The sequence below is a fragment of the Neoarius graeffei genome, chromosome 2, assembly GCF_027579695.1.
Source record: "Neoarius graeffei isolate fNeoGra1 chromosome 2, fNeoGra1.pri, whole genome shotgun sequence".
In the NCBI taxonomy this organism is placed as follows: Eukaryota; Metazoa; Chordata; class Actinopteri; order Siluriformes; family Ariidae; genus Neoarius; species Neoarius graeffei.
Window position 1 is genome coordinate 49,351,329 of NC_083570.1, and position 25,129 is coordinate 49,376,457.

The following is a 25,129-nucleotide window of genomic DNA, read 5'->3' on the forward strand; positions in this document are numbered from 1 at the left end:
CCCTCCTCTGGGTGCTGGGTGGATGACCTAGTGGAGCACCTGGAGAGGGCCTGCTTCATCTCTACCTTGGCCTTGACAAAGGGCTACTGGCAGGTAGCCCTGAAGCTTAATGCCAGACCTAAAGCAGCATTGTCCACCTCCAGAAGGTACTAGCAAAACCGGGTCCTTCCCTATGGGCTCCATGGAGCACCTACAATCTTTCAATGGCTCTTGGACATCATAGGCCACACAGGGCCTTCATAGCAGCATACCTGGATGATGTAGTCATTCATTCAGCCACCTGGATAGACCACTTTTTCCATTTGAGGGAGGTGCTGAAGGGGCTCTGGCAGGCAGGCCTGAGGGCCAACACCCATAAATGCCACTTGGGGCTGATTGTTGATTATATAAAAAAGACAAACATAGAGGCATCCATGTTTTTTTTTTTTCCAAAGTAAGTGGAATTTTGCATATGTACATAATCATAAAATTTGGAATTATTTCAACTTCAAGACGGAGCCACTTTATTCTTTATTAATCTGGTTAATCCTACAGTTAACCTGTGTATTCACTAAAGTTCACCATATCAAAAGCCATGAACAGAGCCTGCAATTTACAAAAATAGAAGTTTCAGAAAAATATCAATTTGCTTCAGGAATTTTTTTAATGAAAATCCTGCTTCTCTTTACAGCAGATGTCTTTACTTAGTACTGAGTCATTAAAATTATGTTTCATTCAACAAGTGTAGATCCAGAAATGCACAATTGTGCTGCCTGAGCTGTAGGCTACCATTTTATTGGATGAGTCTGTGGGTTGGCAACAGAGGAGTCACTCCCAAAGAGCTGGCAACCTTGTTCTGAGAAATGCAAAGAGTGAGATAAATTAGACACACACACACACCATCTACGTATAATTATGAATTACAGTTAGCTATGAAAGCTACCTCAGGCTCAGTGAATATTGGTGAATAATAACCTCAACTTTGTCTAGGTTATTATTCACCGATATTCACTTCACCTTTGGCAAATAATTGTTAAATAGCATAATAATTAATAGTTATCAAAAGATGATTTATGTATATTTTCACATTTTCAGACTAGAAATAATCAATGGGTAGATTTAATATTTGAAACATCAATCATATAAAACATTTTAAAGCTACATGGTCTTTCGATTTCATAAAATCGGTGAAATTTAGTTCCCTCTGAAATTTGGTCATTGTGATATATATTTATTTCTGTAATATCTCAACAAGCAAGCAAACAAACAAACAAACAAACAAACAAACAAACAAACAAACAAACAAACAAACAAACAAAAAAGGCCATTCTGTGGCTGGGAAGTTCTTTAATTTGAGGTGATTCCCTAGCAAATAATATGCATGAAATCGCTCGCTTCGTGCAGTCAAGCAGACAGAGGAAGTCCGTGTGCGCATGTGCAGGTTTACCTTCTTCTTTTGGGTTTTACAGCAGCTGGCATCCACAGTGTTGCATTACTGCCATCTACAGGTTTACCTTGACTGTGCACTGACAGTTACATCATTCTGTTGCTAAATGAACAGCTGATCACACCGAGGTGCTCCCTGACGGCCGATATTTATTAGTTTGGTCCTGTGTTTCCTTTCCTTTGCAACATAACATAGTTTCTTCTCACTTTCCGTTACTGTATTTGGTCTTTCATGTTTCATTCAAGTCCTCCATTTTCCTCTCCTGTTTCAAATTTGTATCCCACAATGCCTTGCATGAATGGGGAAAGCCCACCATGTGATGCATGATGTAGTATCTTGAATTGGGTCATGGTGAAGCAGGAAAAAATAGTGGAGAATTTAGGGAGGGCCATGTGGCCCTAAATTCATTAATTGTTCTATTGAAAAACAAACCTAATAAAATTGGAAGTCTGTGATTCGAATTCAGTAGCTTTCGGTCCACTAAACAAAAATAATTGGGTGTCAGGGAAAATTCTTTTCATGATCTACACTTGAAAAATCTGAAAGGCAGTCTACCTTTAAGTGCACTCGATAGTCACAAAACATGTAAGTTTTTCAACTTTATTTTTTAATTTTGTTATTTGCTTTGACAGGACAGGACAGCAACATGTCTTTTGCACTGTGGTTCACTAGGGGGTGCAACCCTCCTGTACCATCTCAAACTGTCTGTGTGAGATGAGAGATAGTACTTTTTATGAGATAAAGATGAAATATAATACTGTTAATTTTAAACTGTGCAATTTTTAATGTCATGATGGGTCTTGTTTTGTATGTGTAACAGGGGTTCATGACCCGGCCGTCTGTGTGTGAGATGGTCAGTACTTGCAAAAAGAGATTAGCAGCATGGCAGTCATTTCCTGTGTCTGCAGGAATCTTTACAGAAGTAGTCTAAAAAGGATGTTAGAACTGCTGAATAAGAACAATTCCTTCTATGGTAAGAGCTTAAATCCTTGTCTTCGATTGGGTTATGATTTTAATAGAATATTCCTCAAAAGAATCGTAAGAAAAGGGCAGTGGCACGCGCACCCTGGACCATTTTTTGCTTTGTTTTTCTTTTTGCATTGAGAAACCATCAATAATGATTCCTTTTCTCTGCTTGGATCCAAATGAGGAAGAGTTTTTCTTTTTCCAACACAGTTGCAAAAGAAAAAAAATCTGTCAAATCTCTTTATATGTAAGTATTTCCCAGTCCAAATATAAATTTCTCTTCCAAATCCAATTCATTGTTGTTTGTTACAGGATCTGATATCTGATGTTTTCTCCAATATCCAATCCAAAAATTTTTCCTGCAATGTGTGTTATGTGTCATTTATTGTTCATAATCATATAGCATTTTAATGTAATGTAAATGTGCAAGCCTATTGCATCTATAATTATATGAATGTTAGCATTTCTGTGTGTGTGTGTGTGTGTGTGTGTGTGTGTGTGTGTGTGTGTGTGTGTGTGTGTGTGTACCATATGCTCGACCACACTCAGGGAGTACGGGATGCCATCCAGCTCACGGCAGGTCTGGTTATGTCTCCTCTCTGGGTCTCCTGGGACCATCACAGGCTTGTCTGGCACCGTCTGGAAACAAGATTATAGAACTCTTCATACAGAACAATTATTCTGGCATTATGTTTGGTTGCCATTGCTTATGGCTCCCTCTGGTTACAGGAGTTACAAATACTCACTGGCTCAAGGTTCCTGTGTATGGACAGCAGATCAGACATTCTATCATTGAATCCATCGGCAAAGAATGCGGGGCTTAATGCCACAAAGCACTGACCCTGGAGCACAGTGAGAAGATTTTAATAGGTAGGTTAAAGGTACATACTGAGGACGAGAGAGCAGTGTTAGAATAGTTTATAATCCCACACATACTCAAAACCTCAAAATGCTAACATGACCTACTTCTAGCTTTCATATTCACTAAAAGAGGGTGTATTTGTTTTTAATTAATAATTATGTCAGTGGAAGTCTCTGTGTGTGTGTGTGTGCGTGTGTGTGTGTGTGTGTATAAGTACCAGGTTTGCCTGGCGGTCAGTCATTCTCCATGTGCGTACATATTTGCTGTAGTCCGAGCCAGCAAGAATCCCACAGAACACCTCCACCATTAGTGCCAGTCCATAACCCTTATAACCTCCTAACACACAGATAGTGATCACATGTAGCGATATACTGTATATTTAGCATTCAGTAAAACACTTTTGTCAATTTATGTGACCCAATTAAAACAGTTTAACAGGAAATGATTTTAGAACATATAGTCTTCTTCTTCATTCCCACATGTAACCCAATAAGCCAACTCTTAAACACATACTATTTTGGCCCACTATCAAGAACATCTGAATAATACACAACAAGGGAGACACTTAAGTGGAATGTACCAGCCAGGATATCTCATCTCATTACCTCTAGCTGCTTTATCCTGTTCTACAGGGTCGCAGGCAAGCTGGAGCCTATCCCAGCTGACTACGGGTGAAAGGCGGGGTACACCATGGACAAGTCGCCAGGTCATCACAGGGCTGACACACAGACAACCATTCACACTCACATTCACACCTTCTTGCTGTGAGGCGACAGCGCTAACCACTACACCACCGTGCCGCCCAAAACAGCCAGGATATATGTTTAGGAATTACCTTCTTGCACAGGGTGTCTAAGAGCACTGGAATAACGAAATGTAATGGCTATGGTTAAAGGAACAGTCCACCGTATTTCCATAATGAAATATGCTCTTATCTGAATTGAGACGAGCTGCTCCGTACCTATCCGAGCTTTGCGCGACCTCCCAGTCAGTCAGACGCAGTCAGACGCGCTGTCACTCCTGTTAGCAATATAGCTAGGCTCAGCATGGCCAACGGTATTTTTTGGGGCTGTAGTTAGATGCGACCAAACTCTTCCGCGTTTTTCCTGTTTACATAGGTTTATATGACCAGTGATATGAAACAAGTTCAGTTACACAAATTGAAACGTAGCGATTTTCTATGCTATGGAAAGTCCGCACTATAATGACAGGCGTGCTAACACCTGCGCGCTTCGACAGCGCATTGATACGGAGCTCAGATATCAATGCGCTGCTGAAGCGCGCAGAAGGTGTTAGCACGCCTGTCATTATAGTGCAGACTTTCCATAGCATAGAAAATCGCTACGTTTCAATTTGTGTAACTGAACTTGTTTCATTTTTGTTTCATTCATTTTTGAAGTACAGACAGTGTCCAATTAAACACAATCAATGTCTGGGGTACACTTTAGTTGGCGAGGCATGTTGGAGCTCATAATGGTGGGCAAAGGCATGTTTTTTTTCTTACTCATGGAAGCATAGTAGCACATCCAAGAGCGAAGGAGCCTGAGAAACTGTATTCGATGCATTGCCCTCACACAAACACTTCAGCCACTGCTAGCTCACAGAACCCTTGCTGCTCCCACGCTGCAGTCTTGATATGGAGTCATTACCACACCTCGTTGAATCCCTCATGATAGTCTGAGAAACAATCCCTGTGTCTGAAATCACTCACTACTCACTATACAGTATAGTGGACTATATAGTGAGTTTGCCATTTTGTAGTGCTGTCCGACCATATAGTGAGAATTATTACACCCTATATAGTGGACTCATAGTATCCCACAGTGCACTGTGAAAAGTAGTGTACAACTGATGGTCACTAATCAAGCAATTTACTGTATACCACCATGCATTGCGGTCACGTTGAAAGAAAAAAAAAAGTGTGTTGGGGTGAATGGACAGAGGAAGAAACACATTATAAATGGACATTCGAGTACAGTTAAAAATACTAAGAGAATAGAAAATAAGCTAAAATAGAATAAGGCAGGGGCGGCACAGTGGTGTAGTGGTTAGTGCTGTCGCCTCACAGCAAGAAGGTCCGGGTTCGAGCCCCGTGGCCGGCGAGGGCCTTTCTGTGTGGAGTTTGCATGTTCTCCCTGCGTCCGCGTGGGTTTCCTCTGGGTGCTCCGGTTTCCCCCACAGTCCAAAGACATGCAGGTTAGGTTAACTGGTGACTCTAAATTGACCGTAGGTGTGAATGGTTGTCTGTGTCTATATGTCAGCCCTGTGATGACCTGGCAACTTGTCCAGGGTGTACCCCGCCTTTCGCCCGTAGTCAGCTGGGATAGGCTCCAGCTTGCCTGCGACCCTGTAGAACAGGATAAAGCGGCTAGAGATAATGAGATGAGATGAGAATAAGGCAGATAAAATACAAGAATAAAAGTTAGAGTGCAGAGTGAGGAATTAATCAAAATTCTCAAATTTGATTTAGTAAAAGGCAGTGGCAGGGCGGCACGGTGGTGTAGTGGTTAGTGCTGTTGCCTCACAGCAAGAAAGTCCGGGTTCGAGCCCCGTAGCCGGCGAGGGCCTTTCTGTGCGGAGTTTGCATGTTCTCCCCATGTCCACGTGGGTTTCCTCCAGGTGTTCCGGTTTCCCCCAGAGTCCAAAGACATGCAGGTTAGGTTAACTGGTGACTCTAATACTTCGTTTACACATAGCCGGGTATTTATGAAGACGGGTATCTTCTCCTCCCTGTACTAGAAAATAATTCCATTTACATAATGCACAAAAACAGCCAGGGAAGGCTGTCAAAAACATGTCAAACAAATAGAAAGCCAACCAGAGATCTGAAAGCCAAGGAGAAGGGACCGTCAGATCACAATGCTAAAACTCTGTTTTCCCCATCTCATCTCATTATCTCTAGCCGCTTTATCCTGTTCTACAGGGTCGCAGGCAAGCTGGAGCCTATCCCAACTGACTACAGGTGAAAGGCAGGGTACACCCTGGACAAGTCGCCTGGTCATCACAGGGCTGACACATAGACACAGACAACCATTCACACTCACATTCACACCTACGGTCAATTTCGAGTCACCAGTTAACCTAACCTGCATGTCTTTGGACTGTGGGGGAAACTGGAGCACCCAGAGGAAACCCACATGGACACGGGGAGAACATGCAAACTCCGCACAGAAAGGCCCTCGTCGGCCACGGGGCTCGAACCCAGACATTCTTGCTGTGAGGCGACAGCGCTAACCACTACACCACCGTGCCGCCCCATGATACACTATGTGGCTTCAAACCATTATTCTAAAGTTTATTTTGGTGGACTGATTGGGGGACCCTGATAGGTAGAACAACACGACGCGTAAGGTTCATGAACACTGTTCAAGCTTTGGCCAATCATCACGCAGGAATGCAATCACGTGATTTTCAATAATGGCGGTGGCGGAGTAGACCAAGTGTTCGGCTTGATTCAGAAAATCGGCAGCAGGGGACACTAATATTGATTTGAAGTTGCTGAAATGCTGATTCAGGAAACCTTTATTGTTTTGTGATCAAATGAAGACTGACAGATTGTCTGTGGAATGGACCTTTCATGAATTACAGCTTTGGGGATTTCTCCGTGTCATAACTTGTAGAACAAGAGCACAGAGGAGGATTGTGTATAGAGATCTTGCAGTCACGTGACCGGAAAGTACACAACCGCCATCTTGTCGGTCAAAAACACCGCTGAATATTGCTGCACTCGTGTACAGAATGGATCAATTTCAACCAACGGACTACACGGCTCATTTTTCTAATGAACAGATAACTAGATATATGTCTAAAATAAACGATCTACAGATTTATGACCCTTATGGCTTACCGGACGGAGTTTTCACAACCGGATTTTGAACTGCCAGCGGAATACCCGGACGTGTATAATTACCTCATTAACTTTCCCTCGCTGTTCAGTGGTGAAGCACTGCGTGCCTATAAATCTCTGGACAGTTATCTCTACAGAAATTCAGGATTTGTCAGCGACTCAGATGTGGCATCTTGTAAACAAGAATCCTCATTGGATGGGTAAGTCACTTAAGTATTGAGTATAGCACTGACCAGCCGATTATAAAATAGAATAAGGTAATTCCAAATCATCCGTCTTGTTTACATGGATCTGGCGTTGGAGAGGTAGCGGCTTGGCAGTGGAGATTTGAGTGGCTGTTTTCTGAGCTTAGTCAACAGGCCGGCTCTACAGCCTCGCTTCCGCTCCCGACGCCGCCTCCTTCGCTTTGCTTCCAATAACAATCCATGGAGACCCCGCTGGTCTCGCTATCTCGTCCGGAATGTTTTTTTTTTTCTCGTCCGGAATGTTGTGCATGCGATGGAAATCGCTACAAACCGTCATTTTCTGCTGGAAACCAATGTCCAGTAAGTCCATACGGTTGTAGTGGATATTGAAGTCCGGTACAGACGAACAACACGCAAAAATACACACAAAAAACACAAAAAACGTGCACAGGTAGGGAGAGCTTGTAGCCGCAGCCATTGTAGTAGAATTGTATATAGTAGGGTTTTCCAGAAGAAAAGGCAGAAGTAAAAGCAGAAGTAGAAGGCGGAATATGGCGTTTGACCGACACAATGGCGTCTGTCACAATCTGGATCGTCTGTGACGTCACATGCAAGTGCTCCATTGGGGCATGCAATGACTGTGGTGTAGCTAACTGCTAGCATGTGACCTCTCAATGCTTTACCACTACTGAGTCCATTCTAAGTGTCCCTGAAAAATGGAAACCAGAGAAAATACAAATGATACACACCAAGTACTTTGTCCTGAACTATAAATCTTTCACATTCGTAAAACTCTTTCTTCTTTTTTCTCAACACAACTCAAACATTTTCTCCACACTCTCATATCTTTATAGTGCGCTCCCCTTAGCTTTTTTTTTTCCTTTTCCAGTTCAGTCTCTGATAATTTTTATTTGAATAGCTCTTTTACTACTATAATTATTTTTATGGAAATTATTTCAGTTTATCTTTGTACAGGAAATCATATATCGGACGCCGTCTGGGAAATAAGCCATTGACCGGGAAAAATGACCAACCCTGCACTCAATTTAAACTAAAATCAAGTAGACAATCATGCCGATTTTGTCAATTTGTGCAAGTGGGTGTGATGTGTGTAGATGATCTACATTGTCAATTGTGCTCAGCCTTAGATAAAGGAAAATAACTACTGAAACATCTCTTTTTATTTGCATCCCTCACTGCCATTTCTGCCAAAGGCCATGGTTCTTCTTTCATTTAGGCGACTGAGGCTAATTTACTCAGTTCATTTTTCTTTTTGAATTTGAACTGTTGAGCTTGAGCTCTCACATTCAATATCAAACATGTCTAGACTTTGGCTTTGATCTAGTCTGGGGCATTTCCATAGAAAATCTATCACAGTCACAGAGTTCATCACAGATATCAATGTCAGATTTTCAACAAAAACAGACAAGATGATGAGACAGATTTTCTGTGGGTTTTTTTTTTTTTGCTCTTACAAACTATCATAAAATGCTACAGGGGGTCAATGCAAATGGCACTGTGCACACGTGTAAAAATGATCACACACTATCAATACTGACAGGTGAAATGTCTGTCCACAACCTTTGACATAAGTTTGTACAGTTCACTGCTGCACATGCAGGCATTTTTCTTGTAATTTTGCTCACCAACTATATAAATAACTTGTGCAGTTTTACATAGCTTCCAGTAGCCTAAATGACCATTCTGCTCTGCGATGTGAGTGGTAAGATGGCGGCCAGATGGGTTCACTCTGACGAACCTATGAGCTCTTCAGATTTTTATATAGAGCTCAATGATCTCCCCCCCCCCCTCCCCAACCAATTTCAACAGCTTTACTGACATCTTAACCCCTGGAATCCATCGAGTGCGGGTCTGTGACATCACGTCTGCAACATGGTTTTGTTACATACTCAGCACGGCTCCATATCCCACTGTTTCAGAAGCGGACCATTTTGTTGACTTTATTTGTTCATTTCCGCTTGATTTTTGTGCTGCTCTGTGCTGCTTGAACGTGGCTTGTGGCAAAAATAGACGAGGAGAGTATTTTTAGTGGAGCGAAGCAGAGAGCCACTTCTGGAACACTTCTGAAACATGCTATGTGCATCTGGTGGAATCACTAACATTATCTAGAGTGGCCACAATCAACTCCAGCAATCGCATTGCAGTCAGAATGCAACGCAGCCACACCTGGTAGAATCTAGGTTTAATAAGCACATATGAAATGAAACCACTGACAAACATGGCAACTCAAACATCGTAAATACACCTTATTATCCAATAATACATGTGTCTCAACAGTCAGCTCAGCAAGAGGGCCACAATTGTATTAAAAAAAAAAACCCAGAAATTAAGTTCCCTGAGTGCTGCACACCTCAATGTGGGGTCAATAGGGATAGGGTTGAGCAGATATAAGGGCCTTGCCCAAGTACCCAAGAATGGCAGCTCAGCAGTGCTGGGGCTGACCCTCCGAGCCACCACTGCTTGTAGAACATGCACAGTATAAGGAATAACACACCAGGGGGTGTGCTGGTTTAGGAAAATAGGAAATTCAACAGTTGGGTGATGTGATATGACTCAATGCAAAGCAGACTCATTGTTACGACTGTGAAGGAGCTTGTTTTGCAATTACAGCACATCCCAAACTGTGTTAAACATCTTATACTTCAGTTTGCCAATGGTTACAAGAAAGTTTAAATGTATTAATAAACAACATATTGTAGTTGCTGTTATCACTTATGTTATAGCAGCTATAAAAGTCATCGCCTCACCAGCCTCTCTCTCTCTCTCTCAGTGAAAATACAATAATATGCAGCTTGCTGTTTTACAGACAAAGCAGAAAAGCACAAAGTCCTCAATCCAGAAAACTCCTCTCCTGACAGAAAACTTGCTTACTGTTACATAGTGCTGAGAACTGAGACTCCTTCCATAAATGTTAAATAAGCATCTCCTCACAGAAAGCTTCACCATATCAATGAACTTGGTTTACATTATTAGTGGCTGTAATGACAGCAATGATTATATCCTGCTGTAGGCTTGTGATGTCTAATTGGGCAGGAACTGATAAGGACAAGACAAAAACAGAGACCTGTCATCTCACTACCACCCACAGGCACCAGGCCTCCTCCAGACGTTACTGCATTTGGGTCAGAGGTGGGAAGGCCACTGGCATCACAACCCCAACCCTCTGGGATAGACTGGCCATTACGTGCATGAAGCTCCACCTGAGAGAGAGAGAGAGAGAGAGAGAGAGAGAGAGAGAGAGAGAGAGCAGCCAGAATTATTAAACAATAGATCCAGTAAGAAGAGAGAAAGCTCACTACTTTTCTTCTCATGTTTACCAGTTACTTGTGTGGATGTGTTTGTGCCTACCTTTCCAAGTGCAACAGCTGAAGTTGCCATGTCCAGCACAAAGCTATCACCATCCTTAGCAGGAGCTGCTACACTAATAGGGTTTGTCCCCAGTGTGCACTTTGCAGAGGATACACAAGCACAATTTGCCCCAAAGAAAAATATATTAGTACGATGTTTGCTCATTTTTGTCCTGTCCTGTTTTGGCATGTTTAGTTACTGTAAATTGTATACTTACTTATGTTATCCTTTGTATTTTCCTATTGTGCTCCACTTGGTAAAGGAGGTAATTTACACATTGTCTTGTCTTATAGCCTGGTATTATTTGCAGTTTGTGTCATCCTAATATTGCTTAAAATGGCCAAAATTGCTGGAGTGACATGGATTTATTTAGGATCTTCTTATATAGGTTATTTCATGAACCTAGGTGATGTCTGAAATCACAGTTCTTGGATGTGATATTATTTTTTTTTCCATCCAGGGACCCATTTAACTATAAAACAAATTCCATGTACCCCTTCAATACAGGTTTTATGAACATCATCCAACTATTTAAATATCGGACCTATTAGTGACCCATTATTAAATCTGTACAATAACTTTCTTGTTATACTTTGGAGTTTTTTTAATTTCTGAAATTTCCAAAAGCAGAACATAACTTGATATTATTTACTGTATATGTAAGTCAACTTAGTTAATAACTATGGGGAAGTCAATAATACATATAATAACCTAACAAAAATGGAGGGTTGTGATTTCAAACACTGTTTTAAAGCATGCTGCCAGTACATTGTCATCAAGTCTCTGACATTTTGCATAAGTTCATAATAGCAGGCAGACAATATTAGCTTGTTTAGGCTGAAAATGTCAGTACTGGATTTGAGCTCTGATAGTGGTATTGTATGGGATAAATGGAACTGGTGCATTGCCATGACAAAGCCCCATGTGTTGTTTTAATTTGTCATGACTGTGTTGTAATAAAAGTGAGATACTGATAATATAAAGATGTTTAAAGGCTGTAAGGTGATGAATACCAACCTCTTTACCTCGCGTTGGAACCACTAGAGGAGAAGTATTAGTGTAGCACATTCCCTGTACACAACAAGGGAGAAATAAGAGTCAGCAATATTATTTAGTAATAATGTGCTAAACCCTTTCAGTAGGTTTAACCATACAATACACTGTACAGTATACAGTATTTGATGGAGAACGTGATGGCAGTTGAAATGTAAAATTGCTTCAACACCCTTATCGTAAGTGGCCAATTGGGGTACAAATTTTAACTCATCCAAAAACAGAGACAAACTATCATAATGGAGTTCATCAATGTTAAAATAAATAATTAAAAAACTGGCCATAATTTACCGACACCAAACGTCCTCGGCCACAGAAGATGGGCTTCTGTGGCAGATCGTATGTAGCAGATTCTCTGTAGCAGATCATCTAATCAATATACTGTAGATTCTTTAGGTGAAGGCAGCTCATCAGACCAGCAGTGTTGCAGAGCTGCTGTGTATCCTTAAATAGTCTTAAAGTAGATTTTTTTTTAATTTGAGGTCTTAAAATGGTTGAAATAGGTTGCTTTTTTTTAATTATCTGAGCTTACGATTTAAGGTGAATTTAGAAGTCATTTTTGGGTAATAGCTTTTGAGAATTCAACTTTTTTTGTGGTTTCGTGTGTTACATACAGTATTCTGTTTCTGTGTTTACATTAATGATAGTCATGTTTTGTACTTTTTCACACTGTTGGAACTTGTTGGAAGAGGTGACAAGAAGAAAATTTCACAAGAAATGCAAATTCACTGACAAATTATTGGAGGAGAAAAAAACCTCGGAGCAATTGAAACAAATAAGCAACTCTTTGGGTTAGATGACAAATGTTCTGAAAGTTTTCAGTTTAGGAACAATGGAATTAAAGAAACTGATTTTGACATGAAACATGAGAAGCACAAAGAGCCTTTTAGCAATATCATACGTAGAAATTTTCATTTTCTCACACATTGTGAATAAAAGAAATGGCGTATGTGAGGTGCTCCAGAAAGTAATTCGAGCTGAATTCTGGAAAACAGCTTATGGCATTTAAAAATATTAGACAAAGACCAACATTCACACGCAACTTTAGACATGCATACCAATTTCTCTCTCACGCACACACACATCCAACTTACAATCATGTTCTTTTGCAGTGCTTGCAGGGAATAATATCCAGCAATGCCATAATGGTTGGAGCCTGGATGGACAAAGACAGATGAAAAAAAACAAAAAAAAAACATGGAGATATAATGAATTTAACTGATCGTAATGGTGACCTCTGTTTACACGTTTTCTGTTTTACTGAGTTCTCATTTATAACCAGCACCTATAATGTGTATCCTGACAGATTTCAATGTATAGAATTAAATTCAGAATGTGTGGTGTGTTGGACTTGCCATAAGCCACCACCCAGCCTATGCCCACATCTTGCGCTTTCTTCAGAGCTAAACTCATGCAGTAGTTGCCTACAACTGGACCCAGGAGGTTATTCCCATTTACAAGTGCTGTAGCCACTGACTCTTTTTCCACCACCGGCTCACCCTCCTTTGCACAGATTCCTCCCTGGATCTCCTTTATATACAAATCTAGAAGATAAACACAAGTATTACATAATTTTTGTGGAACATTTTAAGTAAAAATAAAGTTTCTGCTAAATCTTCTAGTAGTGAATCAAAGTGTTTATAATTTTGAAGAGGTTTCACGGCTTATCATTTCTGCTAAGCCTAGCTATATTGACTTTTTTCCTAAAAAAACAAAACAAAAAAAACACACATTAAAAATTACCAGAATAACCAGAATTACTAAAAAATTTGAAATGCAAAATGTCCTAAACCAGTAAGAGTCTCACAAGACTTTCCAGTCCAGCCACATTACAGTATCACAGTCACTGTGTACTGCAGTTCATACCACAACACTGTTTTCAAATTCTTGAATCTGATTGGTCTCAAGGTGTTGATGAAACTTAGCAAGTGGAAATACCTTGGATATAGTTAAAGTTAACTAGTATTTCCTAATTGAGGTTACAATAAATCGAATATAAGATTAATAAACCTATTTCTAGACAATTTTGTTTGTTAATTTCAAGCTTTTAAATAGTCTTGTTCTAATGGAAGATAATTTTGCTAATTTCAAGCATTAATTTCTATATTGAACAAATGATATGCCAACAGAATTGGAAGCTCAAAGTAATAGAAATGTCTAGAAATAGGCTTAATAACCTTATATTTGGTTTACTGTAATCTTACAAAATGAAACACTAACTAATAAAATGTATTATTCATTAAATATTAGAAAAACATCAGAGAATATTAAATTTATTCTATTCAAGATGTTTTCACTTGCTAAGATGACATTTTTCGGATTGTAGTTATCATTTTTGGAAGCACTTTGCAATGGTCAGAGGTAAATTGTTCCTTTAAATTTTCAGATGCTGGAAAATCTGTAACAGTTTTGTATCAAATTTTGATCTTATTAAATTAAAGAGAGAAAAAAGGGGTTGGTGCTGCTCTAATGTAAGTGATAACAAGAACTAAATTGTTTTACAGATCCACAAGATTAAATGCAAGTATAAACACTTCAAATGCATTAGGTGCTACTCTTTAATAAATACAGAATTTGAGATTATTGGCGAATACCTGTGGTAGAAGAAGAAAAAAAAAAACTTCAGGACATGCAAAATTAAAGTAATAATCAATTATCAGTTAATAATCAGTTTTGTATAGTATCACATATTTAAAGGATGACACAATGGCATCATGTTTAATGGAACATGATTTTCATACATACCCATGCGGTTGAGTCCATGGCTGTAGTGGCCACGCAAGTCTCCCTCCACTAGCACATCTGCTAGGCTGCTGGCATGACTGGCTTTAGTGCCCACTGCGAGCATACACTGCTTTATAAATTCTTTAATCTCTGTCTGTGACAGCAGGCATCTGTAAAAGGTATACACTGCTTTAACATAGCATAGTACAGAGATACTCATTGCGCGGCTTGCGAGCCACATGTGGCTCGTCAAGCTTTAATTGGTGGCTCGCACTCGCATAGTAGCTTAAAACAATATGGTAACACAGCCAATAAATTTTTTCAAATGTGCTACATAAACATACAGTGAACATATAATCGGCATTATACTTAACGCAGTTGTTTGCGTTTTTGTAGTATTAAGTATTTTTATTAAGTATTAATTAAGGCTCAATGGTGTTTCCTAAAGGGGGCACTGTTAAACCTGGCCGCAGTGCACGCTAGCTCCGCTAGCCAGCGTGAGATGCAGGCACAATGGATCGGTTTTTAATTAAAAAAGGGCAAAAACCAGCACAAAAACCAAACAAAAATCAGCATGAAGACGCCGGAGAGGGGACGAGCAGGCAAACGTCAGGCGTACCCAGTAAAAAAACGAAAGGTATGAAGCATACAAGATGAGCACAGGAAATTTCAAGGAAAGTGGATAGACGAATTCTTATTTATTCTTCATGGCATAAACCCTCTGTGCTTAATATGCAAACAAACCTGCGCCTGTTTTAAACGAAGCAACTTGGAGCGCCATTTCAAAACTGCGCATCCAAATTTCAATGAAAGTTATCCGCCTGGCAGTGAAATAAGAAAGAGGAAAATAGCACAGCTCACTGCTTCACTTTGTGAGCAGCAAAATCTTATCCACAGGACAACCTCCACTGCAGAGCGTTTAACAGAGGCATCTTTTGAGATAGCTTGGATTTTGGTGCGGGCCAAAAAACCGTTTTCAGACTCAGAAATAGTAAAAGACTGCTTTTTAGCTTCAGCAGAAATACTGTTCACAGACTTTGACAACAAGGACGCGATCCTTAAACAAATACAAGGATTACAGTTGTCTGATTCAACAATAATGAGGCGGATGGAAGACATCGGAAAGGACGTGCATGACCAGTTGTTGGTTGATCTGCGTGCCGCACCTTGTTTCAGCATCGCAGTGGACGAAAACACAGGCGTCACCGATGTTGCTCAGCTGTGCATTTGGGTGAGGTTCCCAAAAGAAAACTCTTTTCGAGAGGAAATGTTGTGCTTACTACCACTCCATGGCCAAACAAGAGGTGAGGATATTCTGAATGCACTTTTGGTATTTTTTGAGGAAAATCATCTCAGCTGGTCCAAACTTGCAAGTGTGTGTACTGATGGTGCCCCAAGCATGCGAGGCAAAGAGAAGGGTCTTGTTGGCCTCATGAAAAAAAGAGATGAAATTCCCAATTTCATCAGCTTCCACTGCATCATCCATCAGGAGGCACTGGTATCAAAGCTCAGAAACAATGAATTCAAAAATGTGATGCAAAGGGTTGTGCATGTGGTCAATTACATTGTTTCAAGAGCATTAAACCACAGACAGTTCAGACAGTTAATTCAAGACTATGACACAGAGTACAGCGATTTAGTGTTACACAGTGAAGTGAGATGGTTGTCCCGTGGAAAGGTGCTGGAGCGGTTCCTGAGCCTCCTTCCTGAAATCAACACTTTCTTAGGCAGCAAGGGGAAACACCAGCCAGAGTTGAAAGACCCACACTGGATCATACAGCTGGCCCTCCTTACTGACATTACCTGTCACCTGAACGCTCTCAACTTGCAGCTCCAAGGGAGAGACAAGCTTCCAAGTGACATGCTGAGGGCAGTCAGAGCATTCCAAAACAAAATAACTGTTCTGTGGATACCTGACAGAGAACTCATCCACTTCCCAAAACTCAGAGCAACAACCACAAGTGACCCATCTCTGCAGCAGCACTTCAGCTACAGAGGATTTGTTGAAGTTTTGGAGGAACTGAAGGGTGAGTTTGTGTCCAGATTCAGTGATGTGACTGAACATAAGGAGATTTTCAATTTTATTGAAAACCCCTTCCATGTGGATGTATCCTCTCTCACTCCAACCATCACACAGCTCTGCCCTGGTAATCGTGCCACTCTGGAGAGTGAAATAATAGAGCTGCAAACAAATACCATTCTCCAAGTTGAACTCAGAGCAGGTGTTGGCCACTTCTGGAGTTTGGTCTCTGAAGCAGACTTTCCCAGTTTGAAACCACTTGCACAGAAAGTGATGTCTTTCTTCATGAGCACATACACCTGCGAGTCAACATTTTCAACCATGAACACTATCAAGAGGAAACAGAGAAACCGACTGACCCATGCTCATCTTGAATGCCTCACTGTGGTTGCAACAACAAACTACAAATACAATATGAAGAAAGTCAAGGACATGCATGCCAGCTTCCACTCATCCCAGTATTAAGGTAAATATGGTCTTAATTGAAAATGTATTGGCTGTGTTGTTTCTTTTTTTTGTGGGATGTCCAATTTATATGTAGAAATGCACATTTGCAAAAGGGGACTTGGTATGTTGTCGTAAAAATGGCTCTTCCCTTGATTTTGCTCTGCCAATGTGGCTCTTGTGAAAAAAATAGTATCACTGGCATAGTATTTACTGACAAAGGGCCTCATTTATCAAGTTTTACTATATATGAAGTGTTTACTCATAAAACATATGATCTCTTCCACAAAAAAATGGTATTTATGAAAATCCCATAAATTTTGGGGGAAAAAAACCCCAAACAAATTGTGATGCTTATAAAGTTGGCCTCCATGGGTCATCCAGCAGGGCTCTAACTAGACCAAAATATCAGTGTAGTGACACCAGTCATAATGGCTGGGGGGTCTACATGCTCAGAGATGCATTCTAGTGCATTTCCTGGCACTTGCAGGCCTCCTTGAAAATCAACTTTTTTGGGTAATATTAATGACTTTATTTTTGCCAAAAGTTTCTGTGATTGTTTTTGATTGAAGACTTATTATAATTAATATTCAACAGGATAAAGTGGCTAGAGATAATGAGATGAGATGAGACGATATTAGTGGCATATTTATGGAATAAGAATGGAATAAGAATAAAACAACCAGTTGATGTTAACCAAGTGTTAGCTTTATTTTCAGCTTCAGCCATTCAATTACAATACATGACTATCCAGATCTAACTCATATATCTTCCCCTACTGACCGTTACACCGACGATTTATGATGGCACCGTGTTGCATCATAAAAAAATTGCTGGGGACTGGTATGTATTATGTGCATGATGCGTAAGCGCCTCTTAACACGGATGGCACTTTACTGTGAACACAGCATAAGGAAGGAGGTAAACCAGACTAGCATGATCAGTGACAATCTCCACATGGATCTACTCAGGCAGTTATGCACTGGGTGCTTATGTGGACAGGGAGTGGAGTATGTCAGAATGTAGAACATTCGCATGGTGGCTCGCCATTGCGTGGGGGATAACAAGCCGTTACAATGAACTTGCAATGTATAACATTAACATTAAACAAAACATTATATAACATTAAACAAAAGACCATATTTTCAAGATTGACAAGTCTTTTTATTAGTGTATCAGCAACTTTTACAGGTGTGTCGGCAATATTGTGAGCATAGCAGTTAGGAAACATTGTGTATCAGCCCGATACACTGAAAAGACCTAAATAGAACCCTGATCCAGAGGCCTTTATGGCACTCTTTGGGTACATGGCAGCTGCATGGTGATGCCTGGAGGACAAGTGGGTCTTACACTGCCTACCCTTGCTATCAAGGAAACCCAGCTCACTGCCCAGACTGCTGGAATATCAGAGCATCAAGAACAAGGTACTGTGAGTTGGCTGGACCCTGGATGAACATCAACAGCACTTCTGGTTGCTGACATTTGCAGAGAGGAGTAGAATGGCAAAAGGACTCTCATTGTGGTGGTGCTGGAGTAGTTCATTGCAAGGCTACCACCCTGAACAGCAGAATGGGTCCAATGCTACCAATTGGTATCCCTCGACAAAGCCATTCAGCTAGCGTAAGATTACCTGGCAGTATCTACAGTGACAGGCAGCTCTGCTCTGCTCTCTCTCTCTCTCCTTCCAAGATGTCAAGCTCCCTAAATTAGCAAACACAAATGTTGTTTTCACCCTGCTTTTCATCCCATCCCCCTCCTTTCTCTCTGATGTCTCCCCCAGTTTCCTCTCTCTCTCCATTCAGGCACAACCTTTCATGACCACCAAGACTAGGTTATCCTGAGCAGGTTTTTTGGTGCTGCAGGGAGGCTGGGTATTTCTGGGATCAGTGTTACTTCATCGAATTGGGAGTAGTGATGGTCAGCATAACCAGCTCAGTGTTTAAGACATGACCCAATTGTTGGTACTGAAAATTTGCAGAGAAATGATTTTCTATGCAGCTCATCATAATTCCATGGCCAAATATTTAGGGCAGGATGCTGCTAAACCATCTCATGGCCCATTTCTATTGGCCGGGCATTCATAGTAATGTTCACAGGTGGCGTGCGGCATGTCACAAATGTCAGTTGGTAAATCCACCAGTCACCCCAAAATTGCCATTATGCCCTCTTTCATTAATTGACCTCAACTGATAATTGGAATGGTGTGCATGAGGGCATCACTTTGAAGAAGCCTTTATTTGTCACATGTACACTCAAACACAATGAAATTCCTCCTCTGCATTTAACGCATCTGAAGCAGTGACCACATGCACGCACACGTAAGGGAGCAATGAGCACATACACATACCTAGAGCAGTGGGCAGCTATACTACAGCACCTGGGAGCAGTTGGGGGTTAGGTGCCTTGCTCAAAGGCACTTCAGCCATGATACAGAGGGAGGGGAAAGTGCTGTTCATTCAGTCAACTCTCCTCACATTTTTCTTGCCAGTCCCAGGAATTGAACCAGTGACCCTTTGGGGCCAAGGCTGCTTCTCTAACCTTCAGGCCATGGCTGCCTCCACTGCATTGTGTTAATGCTAGTTGATTATGCAATGCGATATGCCAAAGCAGTGCCTCTTCACAACTTCTCAGCATGCAGCATTGTGAAGGTACTCTTCCAAGTTAACTCCCAAGTCAGGATCCCAAAGATCCTAACTGACCTGGGCACTTTTTTCAGGTCACACAATCATCATGAACTATTATTGGGGATTAAATGTATTTGCACCAGTGTTTACTACCCACAAATAGATGGGCTGGTCGAATGGTTTAATCAAACCCTCAAAAAATATTAATTTCATGAGATTCATAAGTTTGTTCACACTATCTCTTGGAACTGGGATAAGTGGCTAGAACCTCTATTAGTTGCAGTATGAGAGGTACTGCAAGCCTCGACGGGGTTCCTCCTATTCAAATTACTGTATGGGAGCAAGCCCTACATCTTAAACATCATCACTGAAACTTGAGAGGGACCTTCTAATAGCACAAAACAAAATAATCTGGTACATTCTGGAACTGTAAACATATCTCCACACATTGAGTCAACTAACACAAGAAAATTTGTATTAGGCCCAAGAATGACAGTCCCAACAAGACTGATTAACAGGGATATTCAGCTGCAGTATGGAAATTTGCACAGGGAAATAACCCTCATTGTAGAATCAGAATCAAGTTTATTGCCAAGTACGTTCTCACATGCAAGGAATTTGCTTTGGTGATTGGTGCTTGAACAGTTAAGATAGAAAAATTTAACAAAGACAAAAGTAGCTATATACATAGAATAAAAAATAGAAGAATCTGAAATATACAAATTTGAAAAGTGGACATATTTAAGGGGTATGTGCATGAGTTGTTGAAGTCCAAGCTGTACAGTATGTCCCAGAATGTGCAGGGTGACCCCAAAAAAAGTTTACACTTGGTTGATTGCTTGTATAAACACCAATTTAGGTCTCTTTAACTTTGTTCAACGCTCCAATGATTGCTGTTGAACTCCTAATTCCACTGCTATGCTCTTTTCACTCAACTACATGTGCTTCGTTTGAAAATGAAGAAAACTTCTGCTGTGCCTGAATTACTGCGTGCCGGACTGTCTCCTACTGAGATTGCAACACAGCTGGGAATATCAAGGTGTGCAGTGTACAAAATTAAAAACAAGTTAGAATGCACTGGAACAGCCAAAAGAAAGCCTGGATCTGGTCGCCCTTGGTCTGTACGGACAAAACACATGATTAACAAGGTTAAACGATGAATCAAGTCCAATCCTGTCAGGTCCATGAGAAAAATGGCTTCTGAGCTTGATGTCAGTCCTTCCTCAATGCAACGACTTGTCAAGAATGACCTTAACATGGCATTGTTGAACAACATCAAGCATGCTGCGCCAGGTCGTGCGATCTTGTTCTCAGATGAAAAGATCTTCACTGTTGATGCCATAAAGAAGTCAACGCAATGTCAAAATTTGACACATAGCAAATGCCATGCACTGATTACCTCCTTAGGCGTGATTGAATTTATTTGATATTGGATTTGAACAAGGGGTACTGGCAGATTCTCAACTCCATTTGATGGCTCACCGGCCTCGGTCAAGTGGTGGGGGTATGTGGCAGTAAGGACGTGGTCAAGTAATCAGCTGTGTATGGAGTGGAGGTGGGTTGAACTGGCAGGTAATGAGATCATTCTCACGGCCAGTCTACTTACATGTGCTTTGTTTGTTCTTTCAGAAAATGCTGTGAGAAAATGAGAAAGACAGAAGCAGTTCCAGAAGTGATATAAGAGAGAAGGCAGGCAGAGTTCAGACACACATCACCCACACACAGAGCATAATCTTAAACATGAATTAAAGTTGAACTAGGTGGAAGCTGTGAAATATTGAGATGTTGTGCTTTCAGTTGTGCTAGGAAATTCACCTGTCTCCTGCATATTTCACATGTGTAGCAAACAAGGTTTTATCATTAAACTAATTTCTAGATGACCTAATTAAACACATTAGACCTCCCCTCTCACAGACTCTTTCTGGTTGTGGTTCTAACAAAGCAGGAGCCACTTTAGTCTTTGACAGACAGAGAAAGTAGACTGGAGAAGCAGATATATCATGATAGAACTTGTTTAGAGAGGAGAATTTTATTATTCCTTAACTGTTATTGTGTATGCTGTTTTTCATACTGAAGCATTACATAAAATTAAGCAGCTTTGTGAACATTTGATGTTTAGCTTGAAACTGAACGCTGCTATTTTCAGTAAATATTCAATAAGGTGAACCTGTGAAACACGGGCGATTGCTCTAAGACAACGAGGGAGGCTCAGCCTCCTCTAAAAATGACGAACATCGTGTAGGATGAATTGCGCTAGGCTTATGTTATAGCCGACCTTATAACATTGCTATTTCAGATCCAGAATCATAGAAATATATGTGCTCAACCCACTACAGTGCGAAATCATTCCCTTATAACTTTAATGTGTGCGTGAGTTTTTCCCCCTCGTGACAGCGCGATGCAGCCCAGCCTCAGTGGACTTCAATGGCATTTGGGAGCTCTGCGCTTTTCAATATCAAAATGCAAGATGGTTATTGGACAAATACTGCGAAAATGCCCGTCCACAGACTCCCAGCCTCACATGGGAGGGACATAGCAAAGCTTTCCGCGAGGAGACTGGTGATTGGTGAAAGCGGCCAGATATTTTCTTTGATTGACAGCTCGTTTCAACTATAGACAGGCAGCGGTGAATTTCAGTTCAGTCCCATGCGGATTCGCAAGTGCTGTGGTGTATTGTAAGAGATCAGCTTACATTTCGATTTCATTCATTACATACGGTTTCTACCAGCTTTTTTAGTTTGTATATATTTTCATTGTAAATAAAGTGTAAATATAGTGTTGTCAAGTTTGCTATCTTAGTTCCAGAAATTTCGTTTATTTGAGTGACTGAACTTGAACTTGAGGGGGCTAGTCAGCTAGCAAGAAATCTGCGCACGGATGCCAAGCATTGCTGATTTCATTTTAGCAAAGCCATTTGCCAGTCTTCCTTTCGAGGAAAAAATTAAAATTAAAGAGCAGGGTAGACCAACGCCTCAAATTGACTTGGTGAAAAAGGTAGGGAATAATACTCGTTCCTTTCAGCTCTCCTGGTACGAGAAAGTGAATTGGCTAACAGCAAGTGACCCACATCAACAACAGTAAACAGGCTACTTTAGCAATATGTCATGGATGGACCAAAAATATAGAATCTATTTAAAATGTTTATGCTGAGTATATTATATTGGAATATATATTTTTCTGGATATGAATTAAACACAGCTACAATTTGGAAAACATTTTTAAACAAAAACACAGCCGAGAACATTTCACACTACAGACCTGGATTAAAAGTGAAGGGTTATCAAAATTGTCAATAAAACATTTCTCAGTCAAAATAAGTAAAATATAGGGAAAGTGTCATTGAATGAAATGTGTGGCACCCAGCTCTACTGCTGAGGTTCCTGACAAAGAGCTGCTTTCAATAATGATCAATTTTTAAACAACATGCCACAATTTTAAAATATAAAATGTTAAAATATACCCCTCCCCCCCAACACCACCATCATGTATATTGGACAGTAGGCTAATGGGCCAAAAAAACCTGTTATTTCACAGTTTGTGACCCTGCCAACAATCAGCCAGATCAGAGGCAAGAGTATGGGCAAAATTGATGTTTTTTCTTTTAAAATCTGGAAATATCGTAACCGACCAACCTCCCCTGTTTGAAAGACTACCAGCCGCCACTGCTGTGAAAGTGCCCTTAATTTGGAAACCAATGTTTTACAGACTTGATTTTATGATTTTCAAACAATTATGTTTGAAAAAATATTTCCAATAACGGGCGGCACGGTGGTGTAGTGGTTAGCGCTGTCGCCTCACAGCAAGAAGGTCCTGGGTTCGAGCCCCGGGGCCGGCGAGGGCCTTTCTGTGCGGAGTTTGCATGTTCTCCCCGTGTCCGCGTGGGTTTCCTCCGGGTGCTCCGGTTTCCCCCACAGTCCAAAGACATGCAGGTTAGGTTAACTGGTGACTCTAAATTGACCGTAGGTGTGAGTGTGAATGGTTGTCTGTGTCTATGTGTCGGCCCTGTGATGACCTGGCGACTTGTCCAGGGTGTACCCCGCCTTTCGCCCATAGTCAGCTGGGATAGGCTCCAGCTTGCCTGCGACCCTGTAGAAGGATAAAGCGGCTAGAGATAATGAGATGAGATGAATGATTTCCAATAACAAATGTGTGGTCTTGATATAGGCTATGTGCAAACTTTATTGAATAGCGCTGTGTTTATAACATTTAAAAGAAACATACAACTCTCACTCTTTTGGCCCATAAACTGGAAAAAATACAGTCCAGTATTTGGTGCTAAGTGCAGACATATGCCTGCACCATATCATCTGTGCTTTTACAAGCTATTACGGGAACTGGGTGGGATCTGAGAAACACCCAGCAAGCTTCATTTGATGAGTTGAACCATTTATCATTAAAGCACAAATCTCCCAACCATTTAGTTGAGAAGATTATACCTTAAGCTTAAAAGAGCATTGAGGTCTACTCTATAGTCAAGTACAGTAGATGTTAATTTGAGCTTGAGAGCGTGTACATGGACTGTGTGATCCACCCAAATACCCTCAAGCACCAATTGAACGGTTGGTGCAATAAAACAACATGCTTACTAATCCCCAAAAGCAAAAAATATCATAATTAGTGTTTGTGTTAACACATACGATTAAATATTACGGTGTTCAATGCAGTGTACACTGCTTTTTTGATTCAATTAAACCAGGCCTGACATAAAGCAATAACTCAGTACCTTTTTAATAGCAAATAACAAAAACATATTCTCTGTTAACTGTGGCTTACTATTAAAGCATTATCTCAATTTTCAACACAGATATTCTCAACAATATGAGTTAGCAATTTTCAATAAAATTTGAAGCCTACCTGGTGAGGCTCATGATAGCAAACACAGTGGTGTCATGCAACTGTTCTTAATACGTATCACCATACATTTTCTGTTTTAATTCATTCGAGTTGATAAGCCAACCTGTCTAATGAAAATGTGCTTTGATTGGCTGGAGTCTGGAATTTGTGTCTTGTGATCTGAAATTTCACGAGCACATGACCAAACTCAGCAAATCACATTAATAAAGAGAATGGAGGGGTGGGACTCTGTAAAACACTCCCTGCTTTGTCTAGTTAAACAGGTATTCTCACGCACCTGGTTTATGTGTCTCTTTCTTTCGGTAGGCGTGTATTAGGTAACAGTACAGAATAACTTCAGGGATGTGGCAATCTAGGGAGCACAGCATGTTCTATGTCGTGCCAATCCAGCGTCTGATCTTAAAGCACATCTCTGCATGACATGTTACTCCTTTGCAATTCATGCAGAATTAAAGGAGCATATTTAGTTCATGAAAAATTAGATCTCATTGTAATGTTGTAGGCATTTCCTTAGGTCCATTGAGACCATGAGAAACTATAAAGCCAGTGCAGTAATGTTTTTATGTAAGCATGGGAACAAATCAGACACTCTTCAATTATCTTAAACATAACTTCGACGATGCCAACCCTTAGTTTGCTCTTTGTGTTAAAAAAAAAAAAAAAAACACCAGCAACACTTCTGGGAATTTTTACTATGTGACTTACACTACATACAGTAGGGGGAAATAAGTATTCAACATGTCACCTATTTTTTT

General features: G+C 40.6%; 1 protein-coding gene across 1 annotated transcript; it reads right to left on the reverse strand.

Annotated features, from left to right (window-relative positions):
• Positions 1–624: 624 nt before the first annotated feature.
• Positions 625–24,493, reverse strand: LOC132881653 (uncharacterized oxidoreductase YjmC-like). The gene is made up of 11 exons (XM_060914367.1): positions 24,375–24,493; positions 14,454–14,602; positions 13,064–13,252; positions 12,803–12,864; positions 11,673–11,726; positions 10,656–10,754; positions 10,372–10,507; positions 3,472–3,590; positions 3,139–3,234; positions 2,921–3,031; positions 625–835 (listed from the first exon to the last, which is right to left on the reverse strand). Exons 1-11 carry the CDS (start codon positions 24,386–24,388, stop codon positions 773–775), a joined length of 1,092 nt encoding a protein of 363 aa, XP_060770350.1. The 5' UTR covers positions 24,389–24,493; the 3' UTR covers positions 625–772.
• Between the last annotated feature and the right edge of the window lie 636 nt (positions 24,494–25,129).

Coding starts and splice junctions, on each gene's coding strand:
- LOC132881653 (XM_060914367.1), bottom strand. Junction 13,253..14,453: donor CCATGGACTCAACCGCATGG/GTATGTATGAAA, acceptor TTTATCTTCTAG/ATTTGTATATAAAGGAGATC. Junction 3,235..3,471: donor CTGACCGCCAGGCAAACCTG/GTACTTATACAC, acceptor ACTGTGCTCCAG/GGTCAGTGCTTTGTGGCATT.